The sequence below is a fragment of the Danio rerio genome, chromosome 7 (genome assembly GCF_049306965.1).
Source record: "Danio rerio strain Tuebingen ecotype United States chromosome 7, GRCz12tu, whole genome shotgun sequence".
Taxonomy (NCBI): Eukaryota; Metazoa; Chordata; class Actinopteri; order Cypriniformes; family Danionidae; genus Danio; species Danio rerio.
This window is the reverse complement of record NC_133182.1, coordinates 40,595,434-40,609,689: the sequence shown is the minus strand read 5'-3', so window position 1 is coordinate 40,609,689 and position 14,256 is coordinate 40,595,434. Positions and strand designations below refer to the sequence as shown.

Below are 14,256 nucleotides of genomic sequence, written 5' to 3'. Positions count from 1 at the left end.
GATTTACATTGACATACTAACATTTTCTTTACATTGCCTTCTTATATTTTTGCTGTATCAGCAGTGTTTATTTTTGCCTTGCAAATGTTTAAATTCATTACATATGTTCATTATGATATATCTTAATCTTCAATAGAGAAATTAACTTTACTGACTCCCTCATGAGAATTGAATTTCCCTCATGAGAAGTGAACATCACTGACTTCTTCCCTGACTCTCTCATGTGATTGGCTGTTTACTGCAAGTGTCACACTTTCAGGTGCCAGAGGTAATCCAGAGGCATTCATTAACTCTAGTTAATGCGTAAGTTAACAGAATATTTGCATCAAGTGTTTTGAAATAACCTGATCTTAACCAGTTTGCATTTCTTTGGATTTGTCAACCCAAAACTTAATCGGCAACCCAGAGTTTGTTCAACTCGTTTTGTACAACAGGCCTCATGTAAATTCTATGTTCATTCAACAATTTTTAAATCAAAGCTCAGTCTTAGCATCTGCAAAGACTAAAACTGATTTGCTATCAGGCAGTTCAAGGAAGGTCCAAGGCAGTCTCTCAGATGCTGAAACCTCAATTGGTTCTTTTCACCAGATTAAACTTGAAAGGTCTTACTTGATAGGATATTTCCCAGCCAGCCAGTTCAATACTCTACTTTCCTCTTAAGGGCACCAGACATTGCTTTGCAGTTTGTGAAATGGTGGATACCAACCCCCCACAGCTGGTCATGTGAAGTTATATAATAATGTCTCGATTAAGACACGAATGAAAGCATTGGCTTGATTTCCAAAGATATTACATCCCACCACTATTCACTAATATAGATAAAAATATACTTCACAACAAAAACCTTTTGTTTTTGTTGTGAAGTATATCAGATTGTTTAAATCAAATACATAAATGCTTATTTTAACTTGGCATTTTATAGCTCAGAAATTTACTTCCATCACTGAACTACATTTTTGCACCATTTATATGTTGTGTGAAGTATTTATCAGGATGATAAGAATGCATGCTTCTGGAAAATAAACTGTAATAACATCAAACCCATATTCACATCAAGACAATTACACTCTCTGTGGGTAGTACTAGTCAACGTTGTGATTTTAATGAAATCTTTGAACAACTCACCATTGATGCAGACTTCATTCAGTTTACACACATCTTCAAACAGACAACCTGTGGGCAAAAACAAAAAATCAACTTCACTGAAATGGAAAGCCATTGTGAAACTTGTCAGGAAATGCATTAAATCGGCTTAAACCTCATCAGGTTTCTGTTGGTCAATATCTGCAATGAAACCTGAATATGCAGAAAATCAGCCTTGTAAGACAGTAATTGGTAATTTCTAATTGGTAATATTTCTAACAAGCTTTTTATATGCTTAATTTTCAAATCTTGGCAATTTTCACATTTTTAAAACAACTGTATGGCTACAATGCATGCAACCACGATACTTTCTAGAATACAAAGTTTGTAATTTGTAATGGAGTCATTTTCACTGTGAAGGGTCTCTACATTTAGTTAATAATGATTGTAAGGTAGACTTTAAACCTCTGGAAAAGAAGTCTTATATATAAGATAATATACAGTATGAACATATATGCTACATATAATAAAAGGAGGTGGGGTGTGTTGGAACAATGTCATTTATTCATTCATTTTCGGTTTAGTCCCTTTATTAATCTGGGGTCTCCACAGCAGAATGAACTGCCAACTTATCCAGCATATGTCTTACACAGTGGATGCCCTTCCAGCTGCAACCCATCACTGGGAAACACATACACACTCATACACTACGGACAATTTAGCCTACCCAGTTCACCTGTACCGCATGTCTTTGGATTGTGGGGGAAACCGGAGTACATGGAGGAAACCCATGCGAACACAGAGACGCCAACTGACCCAGCCGAGGGTCGAACCAGCAACCTTCTTGCTGTAAGGCAACAGCACTACCTACTGCGCCACTGTGTGACCCATATTGGAACAATGTGATCTACTGAATTCAATCTTTGATGGTTCAGTACAAGGAGCTGCTGGTTACCATCTCTTGACCTCAATATAGAGAATATCTCCAAACACTCAAACCTTCCTCTCAATCATCTTCAGAATCCACAAGGAATGAATCAGACATGTCTCCCTATGAGCCATGAAATGGCACATGCATAAAGAAATAAATAGCAGAAGTTTAATTATTGTGGTAATCATGGTTTCAAGAGAAATGAGGCAGGATTAGATGCAAACACACAGACTGCTGCTGAGGCTGAATACACCAGAACACAAACTGTGTCGCCATGGAGACAGGACTGAAAGGGAGCTCTTAGGTGACAAGAGGAAAGATTACAGAGCTTTGTACATGTGCCAATGTGTGTGTGTGTGTGTGTGTGTGTGTGTGTGTGTGTGTGTGCACGCACACATAGCCAAGGGACTCTTTAGCAGCTGTCCTTTGATAAAGCACAAGGGAAAGACAAATGTCCCTGAAAGGGAGAGAGAGAGACCTCTCATTTTGACTTTCCTTTTTTCATTAGCACATACATTTTTATGTCGTTCACAGCTGAAAAATGTTGCAATTTTTTCTCTTTCCTCAAGACTCTGAGATCACTTTATAACCCACACATTATCAGTCTTTCTGTAAAAAAAAAAATGTACAGAAAGCCTGTATGCCCTCGCCATGCCTGTATGCCCTCGCATCTGTCAATACTTTAAAAATCATAATTCATAAAGAAGTGAAGGCTGACATCCATTATCCAAGAGTGAAGGTTTAACAAACTACAGCAAAATAAACTCTTCAAAGTACCTCATTCTACACTCTTAAAGAGAAAGTTTCTTTATTGCCACTGAAGGTTCCATCAAGAAACTTTAACATTAAAGCTTTTCATTCCACGAAAGTGGACAATTTATATGTTCTGTACACTACAAAAAAATGGTTCTTTTAAAAACTCATTATAGCAGGGGTCACCAATTTCAGTCCTGGAGGGCCAGTGTTCCTGCAGAGTTTAGCTCCAACTTTCCTTAACACACCTGCCTGAAAGTTTCTAGTAAACTATAGTACACTCTCAGAAATAAAGGTATGGGAGCTGTCACTGGGGTGGTACCTTTTCAAAAGGTACACATTTTTACTTATAGGATCCATATTGGTACCTAAAAAGTATATTTTAGCACCTAACGATTTTATTTTTATTTTTAATTTGCTCTTTTTATGTACTAATATGTTCCCTTGAGGTATTAATATGGACCATTTAGGTACAAATTTGTACCTTTAGGGGTTTCAGTGACAGCTCGCATACCTTTATTTCTGAGACTGTAGGTAAGACCTTGATTATCTTGTTCAGGTGTGTTTGATTTGGGTTGGAGCTCAACTCTGCAGGACCAGAAACAAATTTGGTGACCTCTGATTTATATTATGGTTTTTATAGCATTACACTGAATGTTGAAGAATATAGCAGCACTATAATAGTAGACATATTAGTTTTAATGATTAATTTCTGTTAACTGATAACTTCTATTAATTTATTTATTCTGTCTTTGCCACAATGACAGTATATATTATTTTACCAGTTATTTTGCAAGAAACTGGTATTCTAACTAGGTTAATTAGGTTAACTAGGCAAGTAAGATTAATTCAAATTAATTAAGAAGTTGTTGGACAATACTAGTTTGTTCTTTAGACAATAAATTTGAAAAATAATTTTCTTCAGGGGCTAATAATATTGGCCTGTTTTTTAAAAGTATTCAAATATGTTTGTTTATTTTTCAGGCAAATTAAAAGAAATAAGACTTTCTCTGAGAGGAAAAAAAAGCATGAAATACTGTGAAAAATGTTCTTACTTTGTTCACACAAACATCACACGGGAATCTTTTTTAAGGATTAAAGTTTCACAGGATAGCTAATAATTTAGTCTTCAACTGAATGTGCAGGACAGCATAAAGATACTAACAATGCCTAAAAAAGCAGCAACAATCGTCAGTTGAAAGGTTTCCATTTTTTTAAGTCCTGTAAAGTGCTTTAAAACAGCCAATAGCGTTTTGCTTTATCCCCGCTCTGCCAGTAAGAAGTATGTGTATGTTTTATATCTCCTAAACACAGAGCTTTGTAACTGTTTTGCAGCACACCAGCTTATATATTTTCTAAAAATGAACAATACTGATACTAATATCTAAAAAATGTTATTTTAATTTCATGAGACCTTTAAGTCTCATTATTTCATCATTATTCAGGTCTATTTTTGTTTTTGTTAATTTTTTTCAATGGTATTGATTCAGTATCAGTATTGTAATATTCCAGAAATCATAACATTGGTCTCACAATAAAACTAATCACTGCAATTCCTCTCTTGAATTTTAACAGTGTACTCATAAAATCTTGAAAAAGGCATCAGACATGAAGTGGCGTGCATACATTGGCATGCTGAATCAGAAAGTCGTCTGTTATAAATGGCCTGTCAATGGTGAAGGGAGGGTTCAGGTGAAGATTCTCTCTCCATTAAGCAGTCCCACATATTCCACTCCACTCTGCACACAGTTTAAAGCTCTGTAATTACTCCTGGGCACTCAAGTCTTATCAAACCACTCGGCCTCCTTTATTAGAACTTGTCAAAATTCTCATCAGCATTTCATATTAATTACCCCCGTTCCTCACTGCGACGTCTGCCTGGATAAAACACATTCTGTCTGCTACCAAGCTCTTAAATCAGGTCGACACAACCATTTGTTATCTCAGAAGAGTGTCTGCGCACGCTGGCCGGCCTGTGCTTGTTGGCTCCTGAGGTTGATTAAAAGGAAACATAATTAAAGAGTAATAGCTGAAGTCTATTTTTTTCACCATGGGGAAGACAAAGGTGCTCCCGTGGCACAGCGCACTAAAGGAAAACACTTCAGCGATAGATTAACATGTTCCAATCTAAATAAAACACTTGTTTTGTGGCTGTTAGTCTTTGTCAGTGACAATACTGTATAATTAAAAGATAATATGTAAGGCATAATTGTTTTGTGGTCACTATAAGAATATAAAGCCTTGTAAGATGACCAAGGTATTATAATGAAATGTAATTTGCTAAGGGGAGAACAATTGCCTAGAGACTGTTACAATAAGATAATCAATTTTATAAGAATATTTGAACCTTTTTTATTTTCATACAGAAGTACTCATAAGTCATTTTCCTACAATTGGTATGGAATGCAAAAATGATAAAGTCTGTTTTTATACAATAATTTCTTATACAATGAAAATATTAACTAACAAACTGGATAAAACCAGCAATAATTATGAAAATAATAATAATAATAATAATAACAATGAAATAAAAAATCGTCAAATTGATATAAACCATTTTCATGGCCACTGAATATCATTATTGAATATGAAAATGTAAGAAAAAAAGAACATTATTTTTCCAATAGTTATATGCAAGTGTACCAGAGGCCAGCTAGTGAAGTGCTGTGCAGGTAAACCTCATTCCTCTGACCTCTAAAGGTGCTCTAGCGACAGATGCTAGAGGTCGTGGTCTTTAGCCTCCTTGTTAGAGCAACTGACTCCCATGCAAAAAGTCGCTGGTTCAATCTCAGCTCGGAACGAGTTGAGTGGAGTAGGACCGGTGGGGTTACACAAGAACCAAACCAACCACATAAATACAAAATCCTCAACATTCCAGTCTTTAAAAATGGATGTGAGGACTTTCAAACACAGAAGGTACAAGACAATGGAGATGGTTTGTGCATACCAGTGAAGTAATGAATGCCACTGATCCCTGGTGCAACAAAATGGACGAGAGGGGTCTGGATGCAGACCTGGTGCAGTGCAATCTGAGCTGCATACAATACTTTTTAATGCGCTCACCTAACCCCACCCCTAACCGTACCCGTCACAGTGATGTCACTCACTCCATTGAGTGCATTGTGTCTGACATTGCATCGCTGAGTGATTTAATCTCAGCTTGCATCATAAAGGCTGCATCCAGATACTGTTGAAATGGACACAGACATTTAATTTCAGTCAGCCAGCCCCAGGGCTTCCAATCAATTGTCATCCCTTACATAACAGCCACGTTTAATCTTATTTCTTTAATAAAAAAAATAGTGATCTTCACTGCCTGGCTGAGATACATTATAAAGTGGGTATCAGACCAAACAAGAAGCACTACATTAAATCATATTTTTCTGCACCATGCCTTTAAAATACGAAAATTAACTTTACCCCAGTATTTTTAATGGAATTTCTGCGCTATCCTGATGCTAAGTAACGCCCCATTCAAACGGGGCTTCAGCGTCGACACTTGACAGAGGGCGTGTCTGAAGTTGGGGCTGATGCGATCGTCATAGCAGCATTAGCCAATGAAATTCAGCAATAGGCCACAGTCTAAGCTGGTGTATATGCTTACAGCGATCTGATTGGCTGATGCTTCCGTCACCGCTTGAAAAGTTGAGAATGTCCCAACTTTTGTAGGGAGCAAAGCCTTTAAAGCGTCACCGAGGGATCCACAATGCAGTTGAGCAATGCCTGACGTCACCTATTCAAAGTGAATGGGAAGCGTTGATGCTGACGCCCCGTGTGAATGAGGTTTAATAGTGGTGCCTGCATTTAAACGGGGTTTTGTCTCTTTTTACACTTTAACAACCAAAATAATGCTTAAGTCTGTTTAGCTGACTATTTTATGTAAATGTATTTTTTATTAAATGCATTTGCATTACATTTAAACATTGATGCTGTAAAAGGAACCTTATGAAATTAAAAAGTCACATTAAACATTCACCGGAGGTTCCTCATTGGCTGAAACACAGTAGCTGTGCATATAGCCCATAATTTTTTTGTAATTATTGTTCTTCATACTGTTTTATTCAGCATGTTTCAACACAGTTGCACTTACAGTATGTTTACAGTTACCTCATTATGACAGATGAATAATAAACATTAATGTCAAATAGTCCAAAAAGAAAAGAAAAAGAAAATAAGTACAAAAAAAAGACAAAGACAGAAGTAACTTTATGTAATGAATGAATGATTGTCATATAAATAATCTGAGGTAAAAGTGGGGATAAATAGAGGTGAAAGCCAGGTCTAAAAGTTTACCATGACGTAAAATACCTGGAGTTCTTTGAGATCTGACATGTTTTTAAAAATAATTTTACAGTTAGTTGTGTAATATATATTTGGCAATTTACTTTACAATTCAACTTATCCAGCATATGTTTTTTTACACAGTGTATGTTCTTTCAGCAGCATCCCTGTAATGGAAACACCCATACACACTCATTCACACACACTCATACATTATGGCCTATTTAGTTTATTTAATTCCACTATAAAGCAAGTCTGTGGACTGTGGTAAAAACCGGAGCGCCCGGTTGAAACCCATATGAAAATGGCGAGAACATGCAAACTCCACCAATGCCAAGTTCTTGCTGTGAGTTGACAGTGCTGACCACTGAGCCACAATCGCGTATGCTGATTTAAAAAGCAAGTTTTTTCTCAGTTTGTCGGAGTAGCTTATAGTTGCAGTCATCTGTACATCAACAATTTGGTTTGGAGATTAAAAAGTACCTGTTGCTAGTTTCAATTATATAGTGACTCATGGGCAGTGCCAATATTTATGTAGTTTCACTGGAAACAATGTCAAATAAAGTTCATTTACAAAAACTAACAATAACAAAAGATAATAAATACAAAATTGTTAATACATCCACTATTCATTAAAAAAAAATGATGTAGTTCCTGTGCACAGTTTTTAAACAATGATTATTGCTATGAGGCAAGGGGAAGCAGGTAAAATCTTGCCTTTGGCAGCAAATTGATTAGGGTCACATTAATAACAACATAAAATGAAATCTCATAAAACTAAATAATACTATAATACTAAATTAAACTGAAAAAAATATAATAAAATATATTTTTAATCAGTCGATAAATGAATGCTAGTTAAAAATAAACACATACTTTGTAAAAGATTCTTGAAACCCAGGCTCATTCTGATTACATACCCCTATATAGATTTCTGGAGAGTGCCAAATACATCTTAGTAGCTAAGTTTTTTGCAGTTTTTGTTTTCACAAATCAAATGTCAAATTTCTCTTGGAGTTCCATTCCCGATTGCTTTTCTTGTGTAAATTCACCAGAGGCCACTGTTGATTGACTGACTTACTGACTGACCAACCGATAATCCCACCCACCCCCTTCCCTACCCAACTGACAGTGTTTTGAAAAGCAACCCAGAAAAACAAAAGCCCTCGCGGCAGCCTGTATTTTACCATGATTTCAGATTTTACCACATTCTTACGCTGTTATTTTTCTTGTTTGTTTTACTTTTTGGCTTACATGCTTACTGGAACGGTTCTTCACCGGACTCGAACCCTGTCATCACAGTCAATCCCACTTTGCATCTTAAATGCTCTGACACACCTGGCGAGCTACTGGGCAAACTGGTAACAGAGGAAATGCCGTCCATAAGCAGGTAAGCGGTCAGTAGGTAAGCGCAAAAAGGAACGGCGTCATAATGCCACCTACTATTCATTTTAAAGATGAAATGCAGCCATATTTTCCTCTGGCTATATAATTCAAGATCTCCATAAATGTATATAGAGCTACGTTTTCATAATGAGCATGTGTTGCAACCTGGACACTCGATTACATCATTTAAAGAGCATCATGAACATTTGAAGTGAGTCTGATTGATTCAATTGTTTTCTAGAATTATAGGTAATGTTTTCATTTTCTTTGTGATCCTCGATTACAAAAAAAAAACTAAAATAAACCAATGCGTTCAACAAAAGCATGGACCATTGATTATTCACTTTGTAGCTAACAGTGGATCTGCTTTTAATAGTTTACAAGTTATTGATTCAGATCAATTCCACTGTGGAGGAAATGAATGCAATTTAACCCAACTGGTGTTACGCTTTCAGACATAACGATTGACCTCAGCAGTAATTTGGAAAAAGATTGTTGATTTAAGACATTCATAAAACACATTTCAATAAAGATGACAAACCCATCAGCACAAGCCCCAGCAAAAATATAAAAATAAATACAACTAGACTTAATTAATTCTCTTTCAAAACTTGCGCTTGTGTCTGTTGAATACTTCCTTCTTTAACTCCACAGGAAGCACACCGGGAGCCGACCACATCGACTCTTCACCCTCCCTCAACCAGACACTCCGACTGAAGCCTACAGGCTGACATCTTTATGAAGAAGCCATTTTAACCCACACATCGCCTCATTTCCCCAGAGCTTCAGTCTATGAGGATGAACAACAACAGCTCTGTTCTATAGTGATTAAAGCAGAGCAACAGAGCTGCACGCTGAAAGATGATGCAGTGAATTAATGTGTTATTCAGCCCGTGATATTTATACATACCTAAATCCTTGTCCTGTTTGGATAGTCAATGCATTTAGTTTATAGCTTTTATGCCAGGTGCTAAAAAGAGCATGTACTCCATATTAATTCTACCGTCTTAACTACATGTGGTGTGAAAAGGGATTTTTTGTGAGGTTAAAAATAACCGGTGCCAAGTGACCTGAATTCTGAATTATTAATTCACTATGATCCATGGAGGGTTGGGGACTCTGTTCATTTATGATTGGACTTGTGTAATCATTTTTTCTTGGTATTATTGTACAACTTTTTATTAGAGATGCAAATCAATCGAAGTGCTATCTACTGTAATTACACATTCTGTTATTCTCAGCATATTCTAATATGAGTTATTTCGACATTCTAGACATACAGCAGGTGTAAAATGAAATTAATTAGAAATTTTTTTATTTAATTTTTTTCCCATTAATAAATGGTTGAAACATTTTACAGCAGCTAGAAAGGATGTTTCACATAATTTAGATGGCACTAAAATGTTACATAGATTATAAAATATCATTCATTCATTTATTTTCTTTTCGGCTTAGTCCCTTTATTCATCAGGGGTTGCCAAATGTTTTATACAGCAGATGCCCTTTCAGCTGCAACCAAACATTGAAAAACATTCAGTTTTTATGTTCATTTAGTTTATTCAATTCACCTATAGCGCATGTCTTTGAACTGTGGAGGAGACCAGAGCACCCAGATGAAACCCACGCAAACTCGGGTAGAACATGCAAACTCTACATAGAAATGTCAACTGACCCAGCAGGGGCTCAAACCAGCGACCTTCTTGCTGTGAGGCGATTGTGCTACCCACTGTGCCACCGTGACACCCCATATAAGACATCATATCAAACTTTTTTTTTTTTTTTTATTCTTAAAGAAATGAGTTCACTTAACTCAATGAAAGTACATTTGCACTTCATTGAAATAGGGAAATCTGAAAATCCAAAAGACTGTGCAGAGGGGAAAATGTGCAATCCTGGCACCAAGTCTAAAGAGCATGGCACAAAAGCATTAAGGGCATAACTGAATCCACTTTGACTATTTAAAGGATAGAAAAATATGCTCTGCGCCCCAGCACATAGTCTAACAGTGTTGTGCTTATTCTTTTAATGAGCTGTAGGGTGTGTTTTGAGCATAACGTGCATTAAACCAATCAGAATCTCATCTCACATTCTCTTTAAGAGTCAGTTGTGTCCTGCCATGGCGCATTTGCTATTTACATGGCAGACTTTGTAAGAGGAAAAATTGAATGCTTCACTAGCGAGAAAACAGTTAAACAGACCATCTGCAGCGCGAGGATTAAGAACGAGCCTCCTCCATTCGTCCTCTATACTTTCACTTGATTTTGATTTCTCTTTACTTTACTCTTTTAGTTTGGTGGATAAGGAAACTGTGTTGTATGCACTCCACTAAAGACATCCATTAGTTTACATATTTAATTTAGTTTGTTAAGCATAAATATTTATTTTTTAACTATTTTTAAAGTCAGTTCTAATTTCCAGCAAACAAATAAATAAACAACAATAATGAAGTTTGGTTTAAAAACTGAGTTATATCCAAACACATGTCCTATTCCTATGCCCCATATGTTAATGGATACGTCTCCAGAACCCTACAGGTGAATCTGAACTTGTTTTTATTAAAACAAATATGCATAGAAAAAAATAATTTTGCTAATAATAATAACATTATGAAAATGCAAATTGTCATGAATAAACTGAAAAAGCCCCCCGTGATGAAGAAGGCATGGAAGTGGTGGTTTTAATATTTATTTAGAAAATAATATTTAACATTAAATTGAAAATTAAATATAAAACAATATTTAATATATATTTTTTTTAACTCAGACTAGCTTTCAGTTGGTCAATTGCACAGTCTATTTAGTTCCTCAAAATAGCAACATGCCAACAATGCGCCTTAACACACCTCCTTTATGGACCAACAAACCCATAAATCCACAAAGTGGTGCAAATAGATTTGCTACTTTAAACAATGTGACGCAAAACGTGAAAATTACTGTTGCACTGGTCTGAAAATTATTATTGTGTGTCGCCTTATTGTCGCAGGTGTATGATAGGGCCCAAAGAGTGTTGGTATCTAATGTTCTGTTACTGTATGTTAATATGGAGTGTCTGACAACAACAACATTTTAAAACTATACTGTTTATGCTGGATGACGCTTGAATGTAAATATATTGTTTAATTATAACATTTTCGGTAGTCACATTAGCTTATGCAAGTCTGCTTTTTCTAGTTAGCATGTTAATTAGTGCTGATATGATTTTTAATCAAACTTTTAATTTAGTTAGTCCAATCAAAATGTAAATAATCTTGTAATTATGAGCTTTTGTACGCTGTAAAATGTGCTGTTACATTTACATTGTACACTCATTAATTTAATTCACTTCAATTCATCTTTATTTCTTTAGCGCTTTTACAAAGTAGATTGTCAAAGCATCTTAACATAGAAGTTCTCGTAAATTGAAACGGTCAGTCCAGTTTTCAGAGTTGAAGTTCAGCTTAGTTCAGTTCAGTGTGGTTTAATTTCAACACAAGCTCATTCTGAAAACGTAGTCCCGCAGACATTTCTGGAGACCGCGATTCAGGTAAGACAAAAACAGAATGCAAAAAAATGAACGAGTGAACGAGTTCATAACAGGGCGAGAATGTGGTGAAATCCGAAAATGCGGTCAAAATCAGACAAGTGCTTTTCTTTTTCTGGACGGCTTTTGTTAATCGTTGCTTGGGTTTAGGGAAGGAGAAGGAGGGTGGGTGGGCCGATTGGCCGGCCGCCCAGTCAGTTTTTCAGTCAGTCGGACAGATGGTCGCTCGACAGCGGCTTCCAGCAGCTTTAAGTGAGAACAGCACGGGCGCGAACGGTGCTTGCGGATTCACGAAAACAAAAACTGCACAAAAGCGTACCCCCAGGGACGTATTTCGCGGTCTCCAGAAACGTCCGCGGGGCTACGTTTTCCAGAATGAGCCTTGGTTGTTTAATTTTCACTGCTGAAAGTCCAAACACTGAAGAGCACATCCATTGATGCTCTGCTCTACAAGTCCCAAACCAAACAAGCCAGTGTCGAGGAGTAAAACCTCACCAATTGACGAAAGTGAAGGGAAAAAAACCTTGAGAGAAACCAGACTCAATTGGGCACGACCATTTCTCCTCTGGCCAAACTTTCTGAGCAGAGCTGCAGAAGTGCTTTTATTCAAAGCAACTAACAAATACTTCCATAGTGACTGACTTTACTTAAAGAAGTGAGTAAACCCCCATTGTAACTTAGAATTGGGTTAAGTTCACAATTTATTGCAAATAATTCAAATAATTTCAATGCAAAGGATTTACTCACTTTTTATGCTTACGCTTTTACCCACTTTCTTCAGCATGGTTTAGAAAATGATAAATTAACTCTTTAAAGAAATGTTTATTTAAATTAAAGAAAAGTTACATTGAAATAAATGGACTAAAAATTCTCTTCTGGTTCAGAAAAGTGTCTAGATGTCATATTCCATCAACAAGCACAGAAACAGACCCGTCATCTTTCAGGGTCACTTCATCTTGAGGATGCTTTTCAAACTGCACCGATGAATGTACCTGACCTCCGTCACATCATCTTCACTCTTCCCAAAACCACACATCACAATCACTGCCCCTCTATATATCAGCGCTCATTTCATCAAACCATTTCCAGATCTGGATTAAACTGTTCTCTCATGTTCATAACTTTCAAATTACGGAAACAACGCCACAGTAATTGCATTGTGGCAAGATTCTTTATGCGGAAATTTGCAGGGTATTATAGGCCTCCGGTGTTTTCTTATGGCTCTAAGAAATGTGTTTTCGTTGGATTAACTCCATTGGAATGGTCATGGGTATTGTTTGTCTTAATTGATTCTTAACTGAAATGTGTTTTGTAGCAGCTCTATAACTCCAAACCATTTCTCCACAATCAAAAAAGGCATACCGAGGGGTCAATTTCTCTCAAACAAAAAACATGCAAAACTTGAATCTTTGGGCTTCAGAGCTCACACATCTATACTGAGCGTATAAATATCCTCATCTCCTTGGAGGAGTGATATATAACTGTTCAGATGTGTAGCAAGCACACAAGGCATTTAATTAATAGACACTATCTCTACACTTCCAATTACCATCAATCGTGACATGCATCAAGGACACGACTTCTTATGTTGGCTTGCTTTCAGATTCACACTGTCCCTTGGTGGATCACACTAAAAGGGCTTTTGGCAGGTAAAGCAAAGAAGCATATCAGCAGAAGAGAGAGGATGGGGCTGGAGAGAAATAGAAGGAGGAAATGAGAGAGAAATGGAAAAGAAGGAGTGTTGTTTTCTCCACCACACAGACAGGGTGCATGACCTGAGTGTAAATGAATAGCGCATCTTTGAATAGGAGAGTTTTGTGCTCACTGAGGCTCATTAAAAAGCCACCTCAGTCAAGGTGAGGGCAAAAAAAAAAAAAAACGTAAAAAAAAAACCCACTTCGAATAAAACAACAGAATTTGTTTATTTAGGATAAAAAAAGAGGGTGAATAAAAGTTACAGCTCACATCTGAAAAAGGTAAGCATTTTGCTTTGTATGTGATAAACAACAGTTTAATTTAATAATGTTTGCTTTTTTAATTATTGTTTTCAAGATGACACTGAAACAGGCGTGAGCTGATTAAAAACACATTATTCACGTTTCATTTCAATCTTCAACAATAGAAAGCTCTATTTGTAATGTATTTATAGTAAAACAGGGAGGGGGATTTCTAGAAGCTGAGCGTTAGTGTTGTGAAAACTGTTCTCATATAAGTAATCTTCTCACACCCACAAACATTATGTTCAATTTGGCCCTTCCTGCCAGTGTAAAGAGGATATATAATCTAATAAAGTTTATTAACAC

At 36.4% G+C, this 14,256-nt stretch overlaps 1 protein-coding gene across 2 annotated transcripts in view; it reads right to left on the bottom strand.

Annotated features, from left to right (window-relative positions):
* ptprn2 (protein tyrosine phosphatase receptor type N2) overlaps positions 1-14,256 on the bottom strand; it is a 283,469-nt gene that overhangs the window by 245,749 nt on the left and 23,464 nt on the right. For both annotated transcript variants that reach the window (NM_001128667.1, XM_021477405.3), the window contains 1 exon segment: positions 1,126-1,173. In NM_001128667.1, coding sequence (NP_001122139.1) covers positions 1,126-1,173 — 48 coding nt within the window.